Source organism: Falco cherrug, chromosome 6, assembly GCF_023634085.1.
Source record: "Falco cherrug isolate bFalChe1 chromosome 6, bFalChe1.pri, whole genome shotgun sequence".
Taxonomy (NCBI): Eukaryota; Metazoa; Chordata; class Aves; order Falconiformes; family Falconidae; genus Falco; species Falco cherrug.
Window position 1 is genome coordinate 86,605,426 of NC_073702.1, and position 18,895 is coordinate 86,624,320.

The 18,895-nt window shown below is 42.1% G+C and overlaps 1 protein-coding gene across 1 annotated transcript in view; it reads left to right on the forward strand.

Annotated features, from left to right (window-relative positions):
- KIF26B (kinesin family member 26B) overlaps positions 1-18,895 on the forward strand; it is a 302,956-nt gene that overhangs the window by 221,174 nt on the left and 62,887 nt on the right. Inside the window, exons 6-7 of the mRNA XM_055714921.1 lie at positions 15,348-15,554; positions 17,163-17,256. Of these exons, the coding sequence (XP_055570896.1) occupies positions 15,348-15,554; positions 17,163-17,256 (301 nt within the window). The remainder of the gene's footprint in view (positions 1-15,347; positions 15,555-17,162; positions 17,257-18,895) is intronic.

Consider the following 18,895-nt stretch of genomic DNA (forward strand, 5'->3'; position numbering starts at 1 on the left):
CATAGCAGTCTAGGTGTAATCTGCTATGTATTAGAAATCTCTCTCCTGTGTTAGGGCCATAGATATAATGGCACCCAGAAACAGCAAATAAACCCACTTTTCCTGATGGAAATCGCTGAAGGGCCAAGGTAGCTGATGCATAAAGCAGATTCCATGTAGCATATTCAGGCATTGGTGTTCGTTAATGGTAGAAACTTTTCTGCCAGGTGAGCTGGTGGGAGGGATTCTGTGTTACTCTGTCTGGAAGTCATTATAGATTTTCTTCCTTGGGCCTTTGTCCATCTGGTCACTTGCAATATTTCAGAGTACATTTCAGAGGATGTTGCAGTCCGTGGGTGTTCATGCAGTAAGAGACATAGTAAATTAGACTTACCGTGCATGTCAGTGAACGATACAGAAAAGATTTGAACCATAGACCAAAATAGTTTGGAAAGAGTTATTATGATCTGTCAAGTCCATAATTCACATTTTAGAAAAGCCCTCAGTATAAATTTACAGTTTGGATTCGTTTTACAACCTATCAGGCCATTAATCAGGGCTTTGTAAGGTCCCCTACTGCAGTTTTATATAATCTGTATTTTTATGTTTTGACATGATGGACTGTAACAGCTTAATTAAAATAATATTAAGAGGTTTACTGAATCCCACGCTATCTGAGGACATCCAGAGATAGTCACTCCGTTGAAAATGTACCCTGTTCTATCTTGTTATTGAACAGAGGACGGGGTATGACCTGATCTTGACAGGGACCAAGTTTCTTGCAACATCTACGCAAATTGGTAGAAATGAATGACAGAATTAATTTCCTTTACTTTGGCAAGTTCATATGAAATATTCACCTTACCAACACTTGTATGGAATATTAGCTAATGTACATTTGCGTGCAGCAGGTAAGATGTGCAGCCTTTAACAGATATACAGTAAGAGCAGTGGTGTAGGCAAAGTTGTGTGAACCGTGACACATTACCATTTATTAGGCTTTATGTTACTGAATAATCTGAATCAAAAGCCAGGTGTAAATACACCCAAATTTGAGATGCACACTGTCCAAAGTAAGATCTATGTCCCAATTTTTTTCTTTGTATAGTGAAAATACTATGTAAGAATGAAAGGTACCTGGCTATTGAAGAGGTGAGCACCGAGCTGCATGGTTGGCAGTGCCCAGAGCTGAGCGCTGCTGTGAGGATAAAAAAATGAAGGGCTGTTGTACAGCTGTAGTACTGGATGACAAGTGATAAAGACAGCTTTAGAAATGCAATAAAAATCCCACATTGTTAATTTTTCACCGTAATAGTTGTCGTTATGCCTATGACCGTACCTGAGGCTTCCCAGCTGGACAGATTTGTGGTCCGTTCTGTCTAAATGTGGTACTGTCAATTCCAGGAACTATTTGGAAGGATTTTATGTACTGAAAGAAGTGAGGGAGGAAAAACCAAGTTGATGCAAGTTAGGGCTTTGACTCCACCAGTGAAAATCTAAATATTGTTGTGGTTGGCATGACTTTCCTTTGGATTATGGCCTAACCCTGGCCACACTCACTTTCCATGCTTCTCACATGTTGTATTGATGTATATGATCAGCCTGTACTCAAGCAGTCCCACTTACTTCAAGACATACCTTTTCCAGGTTTTGTGGTGTCAAGCCACCCTTCAGCAGACAGACAGGCAGTGGAGCTGTCTCCTTCCCTACCACGCAGTGCTGGTGTAGGCTTATGTTTAGATTTGAAGTTTGAATATTTCATCAGGCTTCATTCTGTGCTGCACATTAAAAATCACTCTAAGTGTAATTTTTGTGGTACCTTCTCCCTTTTGTCATTCTGATATATTTTATCTTGCTTATTTGTTCTGCTTGTGCTCTAATCTACTGTGGGAAGATGATTCTTAAAAAAACCACAACACCTCACCCAAAAGTGACCACCAAAGTGGAAATCATAAGATTTTAGAGGAGATGACCAAGGTGGAAATCATAAGATTTTAGAGGAGATGAAGCAGCCAGCTCTGTTGCTCACCTCTGAGAGATAAAAAGGCTGGAGCTGTAGAATTGTCAGCTGCCCAGCCTCAGCAAGGTCCTCCGCTTGTTCTTGTCCCCCAGCCGATCACTCTGCTTGCCTGCATGTGGAAAGAGAAATCATAATGTTGGTGTAGTTCAGGCTAGCTAAGGGTGAAGCCTTCTTAAGCAGCTCCTAAGTGATCAAGTGCCTGACCTTTAGAAAGTAACCTTATGTGGCTGAGGCAGTCCCCATCCTGGGGTCAGATGCAATGGAAGGAGCCTTGCTTGGATTTGTAGAGTCTGGAATGAGATTATTCTTAGCTACTTAAATAGCATGCCTAGAAAACTGATCACACTGGACTTCATATTTGACAAGGAGGGATCACTTTGGCACTTACAATGAGGGTTTTTAAGCTGTGAGGGACTAAAGCAAACTGCACGGAACTTCTGTTTTCATAATTTTGTTCATATTTGTCAATAGTGATTATAGCCTTTAATTATTTGTACTCTATTTACTGCCAGATGTGAATTACCAGCAAAGGAGCTGGAGTTGCCCTATGCTTCTCTGTTAGATCATTCATTAAGGAATGTAAAAGCTTTCCAAATCAGTCACAACTGCTTGCTCCTTTGATACGAGCTTCACCTAGATACCCAGAAGAGGTAAAGTGCTTACCATTGTCTCGGTTTGTGATGTTTGTCCAACTGCCTTCTTAATCTGAGGTTCTGAAACCCAAATACAAATGCATTTTTGCGTTTGCGTTAAGCAGCTCAGCTTGTCTAGAGTTACAGTGAGGATTGTTTTAAACGTGCACCTGGAAACAAAGATAAAATAATCCTGTATAAGTAGCAGCTTAGGGACAAAGTACTATTATAGCAAAGTTTTACTTTAAAAAGCTCTGGTAATGACCATTGGGTTCATACTCAATAAGTCCCTATTTTGTGTTTTGGTCATGGAAAGAGCTAATTATAGTCAATACAAAAAACATATTTGCAGGACTCAACAAAGTTCATTTTTATAGTTCTTATAGACAGCAGCTGCAGGCTATCAGCCTGGACCCTTGATAAATGGTTTTGACATTTCCTACAGACACCCCTCATGAAAAAGGCCTTTTATTTATTCTCAAATGTTGAATTCTGCATTATTGATCAGGTGCCATTCATTAAAGGCTGCTACTTGCTAGAAGAATTACACAGCCTCTAAGCTACACATAACATAATGAATTATTCTGTTGACAAACAGCAACGTTAAAGGAATGTTAAGGTTGCATGGTTAAGTGCTCAAAAGTCAGGAAATGGCAGCTGAGGTTGGAGATGATGGGAATTTTTCCCAAATTAAGATTGCAGAATTACAGCTGAAGGCATGTACAAAGACCACTAACAAGCAGTGGATATTTGTTCTAGGGCAAGTGGTTTGCTACTGGGTCTACTCACAAACACTGCTGTTATTCATTGCAGTGTTTAACAAGGCAGCAAGCAGTGGATGAAATCATTAGTAGCAGGGGTCACTAGGCAGATGGGCATTTTGTTGGCTGGTTCTCATTGCATTCGTCAAGGAAGAGGGTCAGTAGTAATGTTATGCTGTATACTACAGCTGAGGGTAAAAGTTAGTGATTCCCTGTGACATGAAGCAAGTTTAATTTGTCAAAGTACTGTTTCCATTTAGTTCTCATGTGGGGGCTCCTGGTTAGTTTTATTTCTGCATTTTCCATCTGTCTGCCCCTCTGATTTAGTATCATTTTCTTCTGTTATTTAGCTAGTTATTTTCAGTACAAAAACCCCAAGAAAACATTACAGTCCTGATATCTCTAGTCTGTGATCAGACAGACCAGGATCAGTGCATACCGTACACATACGCAGTGCATACAATGCTTCCTTGCCTGCTTGCCTGGATTTCTTCCCCTGGGAACAGAGGGTGCAGCGGAGATGAGCTGCGCTGGACCTGTCAGATGCATGCCCAGGAACCAATACCGCAGAGTACGCAACACAGAGGCCATTTGCACCAGTGGTGTAGGGTTAGTCAATATGTCTTCGGATTTTTGCCGGTAAGAGCATCCTTGTACCATCAGACGCTGCTTTTGCTGATCCCCAGCTTTTAGGAACAGATTTGCTCACATATATGACTTCCTTGGATTTGCTTTCCTTCTGGAGTAAGTCAGGTTGTAGTGCCTTCTAGAGGCTACTGAAAATACCAACACATTGTTCACTACTGGGCAGAAAGCAGTCGGATATTAGGACTGGGGAAGGAATTAAATAAATAAATATAAAAACCCCCAACACCCCCCCCCCCCCCCCCAAATAATAATAATAAAAAAAAACCACTAAGGGAAATCTGAGGAAGTACAAACAACCAGAGCCTCAGCAACATATTCTGGAAGAGCTGAGAGAGTCAGCTTTGTGTGCTCTATGTACCCAGCAGAGACCTTTCTGGGACATTTCCCACCCTTCAGAGGAGTGACGACATCCCACAAATGGCACTATGAACATGCTCAAGCCCAGTTATGTCTCCAACGGGCTGTAGATTTTATTCAGAATGCAAGTTGGCTCATCAGAGCCTGTGATGCTCTCCTGATAACAGAAGTTCCCCCCAGTTTGTGTCTTGGTAGGATGCAAGTGGCACATGAGCCATGGGGGTATTGGCAAAGCACAGCTTGGAGGGGACTGGTGGGATGCCAGTGCAGCCCACCACAGTGGGAGGCTCACAGGGGCAGGCTCTTGGGTCACTGTTGGAGATGGGATATTTTGGAATTATGTGAACTTTTAGATGCGTCTTGTATGGTCTTGTCTTCTATTCTCTTGTCCCAGGCACAATAAATAATCCTGATTGGTTTTTTTTTCAGGGGCATGCAGAATCAAGTCCACAATAAAAATCTGTTCCGCAGATTTCTGCTAAGGCTCAAAAAACCTGCATTTTTAGTTGGAGATAATATATAGCATTACAAATGAATCTCATTAATTCTATGTGACTGGCTGCTTGGGCTCTGTAGTAATTGTACCTCCCTGTACCACTGCCAAAGATAGAAGCATGCAGGTAGTATTAAATAGGATACAACATGAAAGAAAAACTAAATTTAATGTCATGTTTATGCCCTTGTAAACATTCTAGCCTACGGTTATGGGATAAGCAAAGGAAGAACTAGAGTTCAAGTTCCTTTCCTGGGATCTTAGATGTTTCATTTATTCTTACGCTTTATTTCTGCAGTTGAAAAATGAGCATAATTGTAAATGTATGTCTTAATCCTGTTGGAAGCCTTTGCAAAGCCCTGTAAGATGTTCAGGTGAAAGGTTCACTAACAATATAAATCATATCATTGCTTGGATCCCGGTTTTATCATTTCCTCCTTTTTCAAGTTTCATTTTGTTGGTGGTTGTTCCTAACTAAGGTCAAATTCTCATCTCATGTACTTGCAGGTAGATAAGGAATTATTGATGAATTCAATGGCGTTATGATGTATTCCATTTCTCACTAAAGCATCTGGCTCTAATCCCTGAAGTTTCTGCTGATTTGTTTCGTGTGACGTATGGCGCTGGAGGCTGGTTATACTTCCCTTCTGGAGACTAGATTTCTCCTCTGAATACCCAAACACTTACTAGATATCACACTTATATTGCCTAATATGATAATTGCACCTCCTTCCATTTATATAGACTCTTCTTAGCTATGCAGCCCCTCGCTTTCTTTGAGATTTTTCTCCTCCCTGTGAATTCCCAAATCGTTTTCCTAGTTGGTAGCATGAATTAACCCTTTTATTTAATAGCTGTCATTACCAACCACCACTCCAAAGCTTTACACGTCTTTTTCCATGTTTATCTGCATTAAACTGCAATTCGTCACTTCTTCTAGCTTGGCTTAAATAATGTAAATCCTCCTTATCTGATTGCATTGCTGCTCATTATTTATGGTGCTATGCCATATACTGTTATGTGTAGACTGGGGAATCTTCTTTCGTATGCAGTCATGGAGATCATCTTTATAAATAATGGAAAAGCTTACAATTGTGATTATACATCTTCTGTGCAATACCTGTATATCCTTTGTTTCCCTAGCACTGAAAAGGCATCTCAAAGACATGCGTAAGGGAAACTTTGTCTTTTATCTGCCTTCTTTCCATAGACATTCTTGTTTCCTTTAGACAAAAAAGCAGAGAGCCTGGTTCATCCAGGAGTTTCTGTTCTCCTGAGAACGTATAATGCAAAGCCCTTGGTGCCACCCTTTCCCTAATCAGGGATGAGATGATCTGCCTGCTTAATCTTACCAAGTTGCATCCTATGCACCTTTTTCACAACTTCATAAAAAGGGAGACCAGGGCTCTAAGAAGTAATATGGCAGGCATAATTATCAATGCACATGCTTGAGATATTGCTACTGTTGATAGAAAGCAGTAGCAGTACCAACACCTGTCCTTGCGGCGGCCGAGGCAGTATAGCCATGTTTTGCTAGAAGGGTAGGTTTCCAAAAGGAAACTTTAATGAGTGAAGCCAAGTTCTTTCCAGTCTTTCTGCCTCGCTGGTGCCACAAATGTGTGTGATGGATTTGGCCGGTTTGTCTGTGGGATCTGTAGATATCAAGCCAGGTTGGAAGAGAACAGAGTAGCATGGCACATCACATGCTTGGGAGGTCACTACTGCACCATCTGAGTTTCTTGTATTTAACTTAATGGAAAATATGGCTAAACTGTGCAACGTTCTGTGGCTGGGACCATGTCGTGGTTTAACCCTGGTAGGTAGCTCAGCACCACGCAGCCGCTTGCTCACTCTCTGCCAGTGGGATGCATGACAGTCTTGGAAGGGTAAAAGTGAAAACTCGTGGGTCATTTCATGATAAAGTCAGTTTACTAGAAAGAGCAAAAGCTGTGTGCACAAGCAAAGATAAGAAATTCATTCACCGCTTCCCATCAGCAAGCAGATGTTCAGCCATCTCCAGGAAAGCCATCATGTGTAATGGTTACTTGGGAAGACAAGCACTGTAATTCTGAATGTTCTCCTCTTCCTCCTTCTTTCTCCAGTTTTCATTGCTGAACATGATGTCCTATGGTATGGGCTATCCCTTGGGTCAGTTGGCGTCAGCTGTCCCAGCTGTGTCCCCTCCCAACTTCTTGTGCCCCCCGCAGCCTGCTTGCTGGTGGGGTGGGGTGAGAAGCAGCAAAGGGCTTGGTGCTGTGTAAGCCCAGCTCAGCAGTAACGAAAACATCCCTGTGTCATCAACACTGTTCTCATCACCAATCCAAACCACAGCACCATAGAAGCTACTATGAAGAAAATTAATGATCCCAGCTAAAACCAGCACAGACTATAAAGTAAATTACACAGGAGCAGGTCATGTTCCTGGGCACTGGTACTCAGTCATCCATACTCCTGCATTGTTAACAAGGTCCCTGGCATGGTGTTGGGCCACTAGACTGCTCTCCCAGACAATTCCGGGCATGGTGTTTAAATTCTCATGGGCAAGGGACCATCTTGGCAGACCATTGGATATGGCCACACCATAGCAAGGGATGAGAATTACAGGGAACGATGCTGGGCATTTTGTGCCGGGGAGCAGGTTTTGCCTTGTTTAATTTACTAGATAGGTACTTTTTATCTAAAGACCCTTTTGAAAATGTTGTATTAAGCAGAAAAAACAGAAGGGGAAAACCTTCTACTCTAAATAGCTGCTGAAGCAAAGCAAAATATCTGATGATTTTGAAAGATAATGAGATTTACATCAAGGAAATGAGATCTTGAAATTTGTAGCAGCCAACTGTATTTGCTACTCAGCACAGAAAAATAAATTCTTACTGAAGTGAGAGAAGCAGAGCAAATTTTTGCAGTAGCATGTTCGAGGTTTCGGTAAGGCATCTGCTGACCGTGCCAGTAGGTGCACGCTGGCAGATCTGCAGATCCACCACAGGGAAGACCAAATTTACCAGCTGATCCTGTGTTGTTCATGCTGGGATTATGGAAGGATGTTTTGGTTTGTTTAGGTTTTATGAAAATGCCACTACCAGTGATGTTTAAAGGTATTGAAAAAAAAAAAAGTGCTGCAGTTTCATCCCCACACACAGCTGAGTGAGACTATTCTTGGCCTCACCATAGATGCAGGTATGCTTCTGTGGATCTCTGGGCACATCTGTGGAGAGTGGCAGAAGGTGGGAAAATTCCTCCTGCTTAAAATGACACTCTCCTGTCCCAGCTATGAAGGACTGAAATGCCAATTTCCCCAAAATTATTAGCAGGAAGCAAAAGGAAAACCAGGAACACAGTCTGCTGCATGTGGTGAACTGTAGGGAAAGATTGTTTCCATGACAGGATGATCCTTGTATCTTTTTTTTTTTTTTTCTTTTAAAAATATATTTTTTAAAGAGCAGAAGAAAATTGCAGTGCTCTGTGTTAATCTAGCAAATGCTGAAGTAGCAATGTGGCAGCGGCATGGCCGGGCTGATGGATGTGCTGGTTTCCGACAGCATCGATGTTCAGTGCTGCCCTTCAGCCTTACCAAACCACAGTGACAAAACTCAAAGCCACTGCTGACATGGACAGGACAAGAGGTCACTTAGCCGTGCCCTGTGACCTGAGTGTATTTCATACCAGATTTTACTGGATTTATGAATAAAGTCACATCATCAATTGTAAAAGGGAACAATCCTGGCAAGGGCAAGCTTTCTGAATGCTGTGACTGGCATTTGGGTGCAGGACACTGACGCTGTTTCCCGTTATCACGGCAAGCACTGGCAAGTTCAGCTGCTGTGCGGGTCAGGGCTGACAAGCCGGCAAAGTTTTAGCAATCGCACAAGAAAGGAACAGAGGGGACAGTGACAAAAAAGAGGAGGCCTGCAAGCCCTCATGGTATTGCTTTTTGAATTATTTCCACTGCCTTTCCAAAGCAGCAGTAGCAGTAACAGCATTCCCACAAAGAGCGATCAAGCCTGAGTTTTTTCTAATTTGTGCTGAAGCGAAGCGATTTGTGAAAAGAACAAGGGAGGACAGTGAGGCCTGTTCACACGTGCTTCCCAACCAATTTACACTGATATAATTTACCTGAGTTTGCACTTTTTTCCCCAAATGTGACTAGACTTCCATTAAAGCAATGCCTGCTCATGCAATTCTGTATTTGTCTCATTGCCCCAGTCCGTCTGTCTTGACCTCCTAGATTTCGTGTTAGAACAATCAGTTAATTGTCCCATGATCTGTCAGAAAGTTCCTTTAAAATGCTTAACAGACTGTTTCCATATTCTCTGGGCATTATAGAAAGGCTTCCAGCTATGCATCCCTCATGCAAAAGCATGTATGTGCATGAGCATTTGCCATGTCATAGATTTTCTTGTGCTGTAGTACCTTGTGGCTGGCTCCAGCAAAAAATGTGTGCCTGCCACTATTATTTACAACTGTAACAGTGAGAAATTACAACCCCCACTCTTCATTAACCTCCAATAAGGCTGTTCCTGCAGCCAGTGGTTGCCATTACATTGATGGAGTGCTAATACAGCTCAATAGCCCTGGCTGGCCCAGCTTGCCCGTGACTGCACCACAGCTCCTGCCTCCCACCGCTACCCAGCACACATCCAACAAGCTGCTGGTATGATGGATGAGAAAAGCAGCTCAGAAAGGCACGCACAGTGCCCAAAGCAACAGCTGTCTAGCCCTGTCCCTGCAGTAATTAGATAAATGAACCCCAAACGAAATCTTAGAAGTAGAAGGATGTGAGAGTATCCTCGGTGTCAGTCCCCAGTTGCTTGCGTTGCCTTGTTCAAGCTTCTGTTTGTAGTTATTTGTGTGTGCTACAGATTTGACACAGCTTACCTCTCCCATCTTCTGTGCTCATTTTGCTGCCAGTCCTCCAGACAGACCCCTGTGGGCCAAGGAGACACGGGGGTGTCAGTGACCGGAACTGGGCTCTGTTGTCTTTTTTTTTTTTTTTTTTTTTTTTGCTGTGGCATCAGTTCTACTTTGCAGAGCGTGCTGAACCTTTGTCCTGCTCCACAGAGCAAGAACATAACAAAAGGTCTGTGGTGGTAGGTCACAAATTGTGTTCAGCTGGGGAAAATCCTGCAATTAGCAAATTGACTCTTCAAGAAATAGTTGATGTGTAATAGGGATGCACTAAATAATAACAAAGGAGAACCAAAGGGACGTGGTTCAGAAATTGCAACAGAGCTGACGAAAAGGTCTGTGCTTATTTTAACGGTACAGAAGTATAGTGATAGTACAGCAATTCCCCTGTATCTGCCCTTGATGCCACTGAATGGTACCCATGAAGGAACTCTTCAGTGCCAATGATTACCATGTAGAGATAAATTTATGAAAAGTGTATACATTATTTTTATATATATTCAGAAAACGTGTATGCTTTTTACAAATAATGTATACAATTTAAATACACACACATATAAAATAAATGCATATATATAGTTGTGTATATTATTGTATATGTATGTAGATTATATACATAATATGCATATAAAATTCATATACAAAAATGCAAAGAAACTTTGTTGTTAAAACCTGAACAGCAGAGCTCTGATTCTGCTTTCATTTGTGGCATTGCACATCAGGAGTAATATTGTGGGATTCAGTGACGGTAGAACAGGACAAATCTTTGCAGGGGGGGACTGAAATCCAGAGTAAATGAGGGTCCTGTTGGACTGCGTAGTTGTCAAATGAAATCCTGTGGACTCAGAGGAGAAAACACATTAAAAAATACCTGAGCCTGAGCAGAATGAAGAGGTGAAGTTTTATCGTCGAAAAGGCACAATAGTGATGCAGAGCAAGTGACCTTTTCTTTTATCCTCTCTCTCCATTCTTAACCTAAGGTAATTCTTCATGGGTTCAGCCAGATTGGCATGAGTGTAAAATTCGATCAAAATTAGGCCCAGGCTGTTTGTTTTGTTTGTTTTTCCGATAGTGCGTATCTCAAGAAACTGCTTCCATGTTTTCCTGTAGGAATGGTCAGAGGTGCGTCCGAGGCTGGGTGCTGCCAAGACCCGGTCGCTGGGGTTCGAGTAAGAATTTCTGGCAGCCTGAGTGGTCCCATTAATCGCAAGCGGTCTCTCTTAAATGCTTCAATTACAAGAGATTAGTGGGAAACTGTAGCATTGGACTAAAGGAGTAATGACACATAGGAACTGAAGCAGAAAACCTGCTTTCTTCTTTTTAAGGAGATGTTCAATTCACAATTTATTTAAATATAAATTGCAAGCATAAAGTATTAGAGTTCTTAAACGTCACTGTTCAGTTGGTTTCAAATTAACCGCACTGTATTTCTGCCTTCCACAGAGCATCACGGTGAACTTCAGCCCGTCTGTTCCTTAAATTGAACTGAAGTCTTTTAAGTCCACTAAGTTCCTGAGCTACCCCGTAGCTGGCAGAGTCCTGTGTGCCTGTCCTGGCGCTGCTTCTCCCGCGGCACGGACTGAGGGGGCCAGCACGGGCTCTGAGCCCCTCCGCTCCCCCCCGCTATACATCACCCACAGGAGTGTGAAACGGCAGGGCAGGAGGACATGGTCCCCCATCGTTTCTACTGCTGTAGCTTGGTTGATTTACTCTTGTCATAACCCCCACTAGGAGATGCTTTGCGCGGATCCTTGGGTTTAGGTTACATGCATAGTAATGGTTAATAACGGAGTGCCTACCTAATGGCGACTGCCCGTCCTTGAGGGCCAGTAATGATGGTGTGCCTGCTGGTGGAGGAAGCTCGATTTAGCCCGTTGTGCAGGTGGGGAGGGTGAAACGGACTGCATCACTGGCTCACAATCCTACAGCACCCGAGGCACAGCCGCTGGGAGGGGTCCCAGCTCCCCAGGCTCAGCCCCATTTCCAGACCACAAGCGTGCCAGTCTCCTTGGGTGATATATCTAGCTCAGGTGTTTTAAAATCTGTTTTGGTCCGCCTAGCTCATTGTGCCACAGTCACTATGCAGTCTGAATCCCTATATATGTTTCTCCAGACTGAAGTTTGCCTGTATCTTGCCTGTTTGTTGGGTTTTTGCTATAGTCACAGCTCTGTGGCATGTAGTGGATGTGTTTTTCGCACAGCCAGGATATAACTGTCTTCTCAATTAACATACATAAATCAGGAGTAATCTGGAAGAGTTACACTGGTGTGAAACTTGCCTGGAAGAATACTCTAGGCTCTACAAATTACCAGATGAGCTCAAATAATTTAGTGTTACTACTTGTGTTCAATTTCCATCACACTCATGCATTCATCTTTATTTTTGCTAGCCCATAATTTTTGCTGAAGACTTTCACACAGATTTGTGCGTGCTGCTGAATTCGGGCCAGGGACTGTACTTCCCAGGACAAGCATTTTTATTCTGCCTACAGCAAAAAGAATAACTTTAGACAGCTTGCAGTGTAGGCACCTACATCTCAGGTAATCATTTCAGATGCCTGTGGTGGTATTGGGAAAGCAAGAAGCGTTCGCGGTGTGCAACGCATCTTATCTGGAAGGCAGGTCTATAAAACAGACCCCATGAATAAGTGCTGGAAGTGCCTGTTTCTCTCTGTTGTCTACAGAGGGGTCAGACAACTGGCTCAGATGGAGACAGCTCCTGCAGGCTGGTCTAAATGGAGGTGAGAGGAATTACCAAGGTGCACAGACGTCACGTCAGCTGCAAACAAGCTAGCTCCAGAGTAAGAAGTGGTCCAGCTATCGGGATACCCCCATGCTATCAATATGATATTTCTCTGCCCTAACACACAAACATGGTCATTTCCAACCAAAATGCTTCTGCGATTCTACGTAGATGCAGTGCTTAGGGATATGGTTTAGTGGTGGACTTGGCAGTGTTAGGTTAAAGGTTGGACTCGGTCTTAAGGGTCTTTTCCAACCTAAGTGATTCTATGATTCTATGAACCATTAAGTCCCAAAACAAAAATCCTACAGGAAATACAGAGGTCCACAGGAAATGCACAGGGTCATGGCAATAGCAGTATTTTTCTTAAGAAATTTCTGTATTTGCCAGAGTGGAGGAGCCAAATGGTCACAAAATGTATGTATAGACAACTCCTGGGACTTCTGAGTTGAGCTCTTTTTTTATAGCAGTTCATTCAGTTTATCTGATGCTGGTAAATTTTTAGGATTTCAGTTAAATTGGTCTTTTACTTCAGGGAAAGATAAACCTTCCATCACTATAGCTGTTGGGAGTTAGGAGGATTTGCAGTATTACTTCAGTAAGAAGTAACAGGAATTAATCTGATTTTGTGTGAACAGGTTTAAATCAGGACCCAAGCCAGTGATATTAAAATGTAACAAAACTGGTGTAGCTGAAGTTAAAACTGAATGCCCATACAGTTTGAGGCAAGAAAGAACTCTTAGACTGCCTGTATGAAGGGTTGTTAAATTTCATGCATTATCCATTCTCCAAAACCCAAAGAAACGTAGCCCCAGGGTTATTCAGTTAACTCTCCTTTGCACACGGGGATCAAGGATCTGGAAGACATGAATTCATAGCAGCCAGAAATACACATAAAACTTCTGGGGGAAGACCTTTTTAAAGCAGAGCAAGTATTTTATTTCAAATAGTTGAAGAATACTTTTTATTTTGGTTTTCAACAGATTAGTCTAATGCTCTTGATATTGGCATCTGTTTAAAAATGTGGGGCACGGTAGAAAAAGCCAAAGGCATCCAAGGTGGAAAACAGATCAAGGCTGCTATTGCCCTTTGTTTTCTTGCTCTTCTGGGACTTGCAGTGTTGTACTCCCTCCCTTCCTTGCTAATTCAGCTAGTGCCTCCCTTCTGAGCTACCAGGAGACCTAGAGCTGGAATAAACATTCCAACATTCCAGCCTTGCCCAGTTCATGTGGACTGACCAAGGGTGTTGACTGCCTTTGTCCTTAGTAGAAATCAGCTCTGCTTTGGGTTTAGTAGAATGCTTTGGCAAAATATTAGAAGTGGCTTTTTTAGTTAGAGGTTAGGTTTCATAAACAGCTTAACTGAGCAGTTAAGAGAAACCGTTCACACCCAAGCTGTATTTTTCCTTTTTCCCCTCAACTATATTGCATAACACTGAAATCATGTTCACAGATTCATGGCCTTTTCACCATCTAACCACAACTTGTTTTCTCAGGTTAAAATGCAAAGAGTCAAATCACCAGCTGGACTCACAGATATCACAAAAAATACCGAATAATTCCCATTAATCTCTGGCCTCATTCCGTTTTCTTCAAAGGAGTTGTGTTCCAAATGAAATTTCCCAGATTTTACCTCTCAAAGCAGCTGACTTATTTCCATGTGGGATGATCTTAGGCCAGCATGAAATGAGATCTGCATGCAAAGAGCTCCAGTCTCCATGAGGCCAACTGGGACTGCAGCCACCTTTGACTTACAGGGTTCTGACCTCCTTGCAGGGTGCCCCTGCCACGCCAGCAGCAGGCGTGCTCTCCCCCTCTGCTGGGTGACACTTCGTGGTCCCTGGCGTGCCAACCCAAAGTGGGTTTGGTACAAGTGCTGTACAATTAAGGAGCACCGATGTAGAAGTTCTGCCTGGCTGGAAGTCAGTCTGCTGTAGGCCGCAGCCTGCGCCGCATGGCTGGAGCTGTTGGAGAGGGGACGTTTGCCCTGTGAAGTTCAGGAACTCGTCTGTTTGGTGGATTCACGGGGAGAACCAAAGCCAGACTGATCGTAGTCACTTTTACTTACTCTAAATTGCTTACCAACTGGGCTAAGGATGCAGCATAACCTCATTAAACCCATGAAGATGTATTTTTGTCTTAGGAATAACGCTTTATTATGTAGCCGTTTAATGAGTTGTGAGCTAACATGTTTTAACAAATCTTTCATCGCTTATTACATTCCACTCCCTCGATGATAATTTCAAAACCTGATTGTTAAAACAGGGCTCTTTTCACGACTCGTTGATGATGACACTTAGAACTGAACACTTCATCTTTTCACGTTTGGATTAGAATTGGAAAGGTGTAAATTATGGATCTGGCTTTTATGTGTTTTTATCGATCAGATTGCTTCGTAGAAACCACAACAGTTCTGATAGCTTAGCAGTCTAGATTACCTTTCAGTTTTCTTAATTGGGCCACTGGGGTACAGTTAATATTCAATTTATATTGAGAGTAAGACAAGGTGGTGTAACGCTTCATCATTGTACATGCATAACATCGATGCTTAAACACCATGGAAGTGCCTTGTAAGTCTCAATACACAAGTTGCTTGTTGAAATAGACGGAGATGAGTTCTGGCTTTGTTCACTGTGTATTTTAGGCCAAATTCTGCCTATAATAATTCCTGTGTCTTCACTGACTTCCACTGAGATGCTACAGCAAGCGTGATATGGTCGAGTGTAACTGGAAAATTCATTCAACATACCAGTCCAGAGCATCCAACAGACTAATCAAATGTGATCATCTTTTTGTGTGTTTGCTGACAGGTCAAAGTCATGGTGCGCATCTCTTCCACGCTTGCCAGAGACACATCTGAGTCCAGCTCTTTCTTAAAAGTTGACCCCCGTAAGAAGCAAATCACACTGTACGACCCATTGGCTTGTGGAGGTCAGAATGCTTTCCAGAAAAGGGGCAACCAGGTTCCACCCAAGATGTTTGCTTTCGATGCGGTTTTCCCCCAGGATGCATCACAGGTAGGCGATGTGTGATCAGAACAGTTATCTAGACAACAGCAGGCACCAGAGCCAAATTAGTTTGTGCTGCAACGATGGTACTTCCAGTGCAGTTAGAGCAGGGCTCAATTTGGCCCACCGATGTCATCAATAACGATACCGGCTTATTAAATCATATTTTGGTAATGGTGTGTTTTCTTTATTCTTTAAATAACTGCACTTAAAATTATATGTGCAGGGTATGTGCTAAATGGTACCTAGTGGGCAAATCCTCAATATCAACAAGTTATTGTATATTGTAAGATCTTATTATCTGGTGTATACAGTAATCTGATCAGAACTGCAGTTATCCAATGCAGTCCTCTATTCATTAAAAACTCAAGGATTATTTATTCAGTATTCTATTGTACAGTTTACAGTAGGAGCATGGGGATTTTAACCCACGAACCGTTAATCATGTGTAAATATTCAGATTTCTTATTTTATTAGATTTCTTTGGTTTGATAAACTATGTTACCCAAACGTCACGAGGAGGACAGAAGAAGAGTAAAGTAACATTGCAAAGTATAATTAGAAAACTGTGCTGTAAGACTGTTTCTGCACACTTAACTAGACAGAGGTAGGACACAGGGCCAGCTAAAGCACCCTCATATGATTGTACCATTAGAGCAGTCCCTGACCTAATTCTGGTCCCTGCAGCAAGCACCTCCCATTCTAATGCCAGGATGCCTGTGAACAGTCCCTTTCTTGGCCCATTTTATTTACAATTATAGAGACAGTCAAGAAACGCCTATGAACGAGGTGAATTTACATGATTTAGTACCAAATGCGAAGCGCTTTACATTCACCTGAACTGCTAATTCTAATTTCGTTTCACCCATTGTTGATGGGCAGACGCACTGCAGACCATTCAGCCTGCTGGAACTTTAAATCTAAGAATGCCCAGGTTAAATCTGTGTGTTGTACTTCTTAAACTACTGCTACAGCCTTCAGGATAGAGCCTACTGCTGCAAAAACCTCAGACAGCTCATAATAACATAGAGAAATTAAGAAATGTCACCTAGCTAATTCCAAAGTGGCTGTGTGTTCCCCTTACATTCCTTACCCACCTGCTAGTAGAATTGAACTCAGGGGAGTTCAATATTTGGGGAATAATTGGGGAAATAATAGAGCCTGTAAAAATTCTTAGTATTGGTTGTTTTTTCTCTTTTTTTTTTAAGTCCCCTAAATAGGCAATTCTAACAAACCATCTGCATCCCCTTACAGTGTGTGTATTTTGCTTAACTCCACAAAGGATGTTGATGCTTCAGCAAATGAAACTTACTTGACACAGAACAAAAGTCCTGCTTTGTGTGCTTACACAAGTAACGCCATTCCCAGCAACAGCATAGGGCACATGAATGAGACAAGCAAGATTAAACTATTTGATATTTCAACATGCTAGCTGGGACACTGATGATCTTACAACCATTTTCTAGTAAAAATACTCTGTTGATTTTCCTTATTATTGTTAATGGGTTTATTTTCTTTCTTTTTTTTCCTTCTTTTTTTTCTGTTTTTGTTTGTTTGTTTGTTTTTTGTTGTTTTGTTTTGTTTTGTTTTTTCTTTGTTTTTTAATACCTGTTACAGGCTGAAGTATGTGCTGGGACTGTGGCTGAGGTGATCCAGTCTGTGGTCAATGGGGCAGATGGCTGTGTGTTCTGCTTTGGCCATGCCAAGCTTGGTTGGTATTGTTAAATTTCCTTACTCAAGCAGCAAAGTGAATATTTTTAACCCAAGACTGCTAGTTCATTAGATTAGGGAAAACAAATTTTCATTTGTCTGTGCATAGTAATTGTATTTGAAAGTGGTACACTGTGCATGACCTTGTACTACACCTTCACCTTCTGCTTACACATCTATTCACTTTGCATATTGTCTAAATGTTGGGCAGCATGCTCTTTGAAACAGAAGTTATCTTTGAGTTGTTGCTTCATTCTGTCCCCTGAGTACTATAGCAATTTTTAGCACTGTCTTCAATTGTTAATGAATGATCCAACAGTGAATTGCTAATGAATGATCTGACAGTGATCTGCAGTTTTACAAATGTGCTTGGTGTTGGAGACTCTTTGCCAAAATACCACTTCTATCAGGCTGTGTAAAGGCTGGAAACAACCACTCAAGTACTTGACGTTTGTGATGGCACAATTCAAGTGCTGTGACTGGGCACTTGCAATGTTTGATTTATATTCTATTCCCTAATTAGACAATTCCCTCATTATGAACCTCTTCCTATTCTGTCTCCAACAAATCCTGTTCTAATGATTTACTGAATGTTACCAGTGGGTCAAAGCTCGCACTTTGCAAACGCATCAACAGCATTTCAGGTATTTGTGGAAAGACAATAAAAAGAAGAATCATCATCATTAACACACCATTCTTTTGAAATAAGTGGATTTCAAGAGTAGTCATGGGTTTTGTTCATGCTTATCTACTAGTATTTTGAAAATACTGTATCTGTAATTAAGAGCATTGTATTGTGTGTGTACAATGATCCCTGTTCTTTACCATCTCAAAGAAGCATTACATATATCATTTAAAAGAATAAATCAGTTTTTCAGATGATAAAGAAATCAAGCTGTAATCAGGCCATGATTATCCCAAATTATAGGCAACAAAGACTGGAGAGTCCCGAGTGCTGTAATGCCACCAGCTCGGGTACAATGAAGGGAGCAGGGCCACTGGTCCAACTTACCACAAAGCCCCTCTGGGCCAGCCAGGAGTGACACTTGGATATTGAACCCCCTGTGACCTGCCAAACAGGGGATGGTAAATAAGAAGGAGAAGAAAGCCGCCAGGTAAGTGTCTCACAAGTGCACGGTGCCCTTTAGAGAGGTGGCCCAGCTGGGGCTCTGCTGGAGCAGCAGCTTCGGTGCCTGCACTGCCCTGTGCCACCAGCCACAGGCACACCCGGACCTCGCCACAGGCACGTGCATAGACATACTTTCCTCACTCATCTTTTTCCACAGAGATTCAACATGAGGAAGTCAACAAGGTAAAGAATCCATAAGTATTTGCCTGAAACGGTGTATACCTTTATCATTTGGCTTATAAATTTAGGAGCTTTAGAAAAGTTGTCTAAAAGTGTTATACGTCGTGACACCTAAAGCGGTATCAGATAGTACTGTGTGTCTGTTCATAATCAGCAAACGTTTTAGAGGAGAGACAAGCCAGAGCTATAATTGCAAAGTCAAATGATAGCAAACCAGGGGCAAGTTTTGACCCAGGAGAAACATTTCTTGTTGTGGACACACTTCTGCACTAAAAGAGCACATGCAGCTGTTGGGGTTTTTCTGGATGAAGTTATATCTGTATGATCCTGG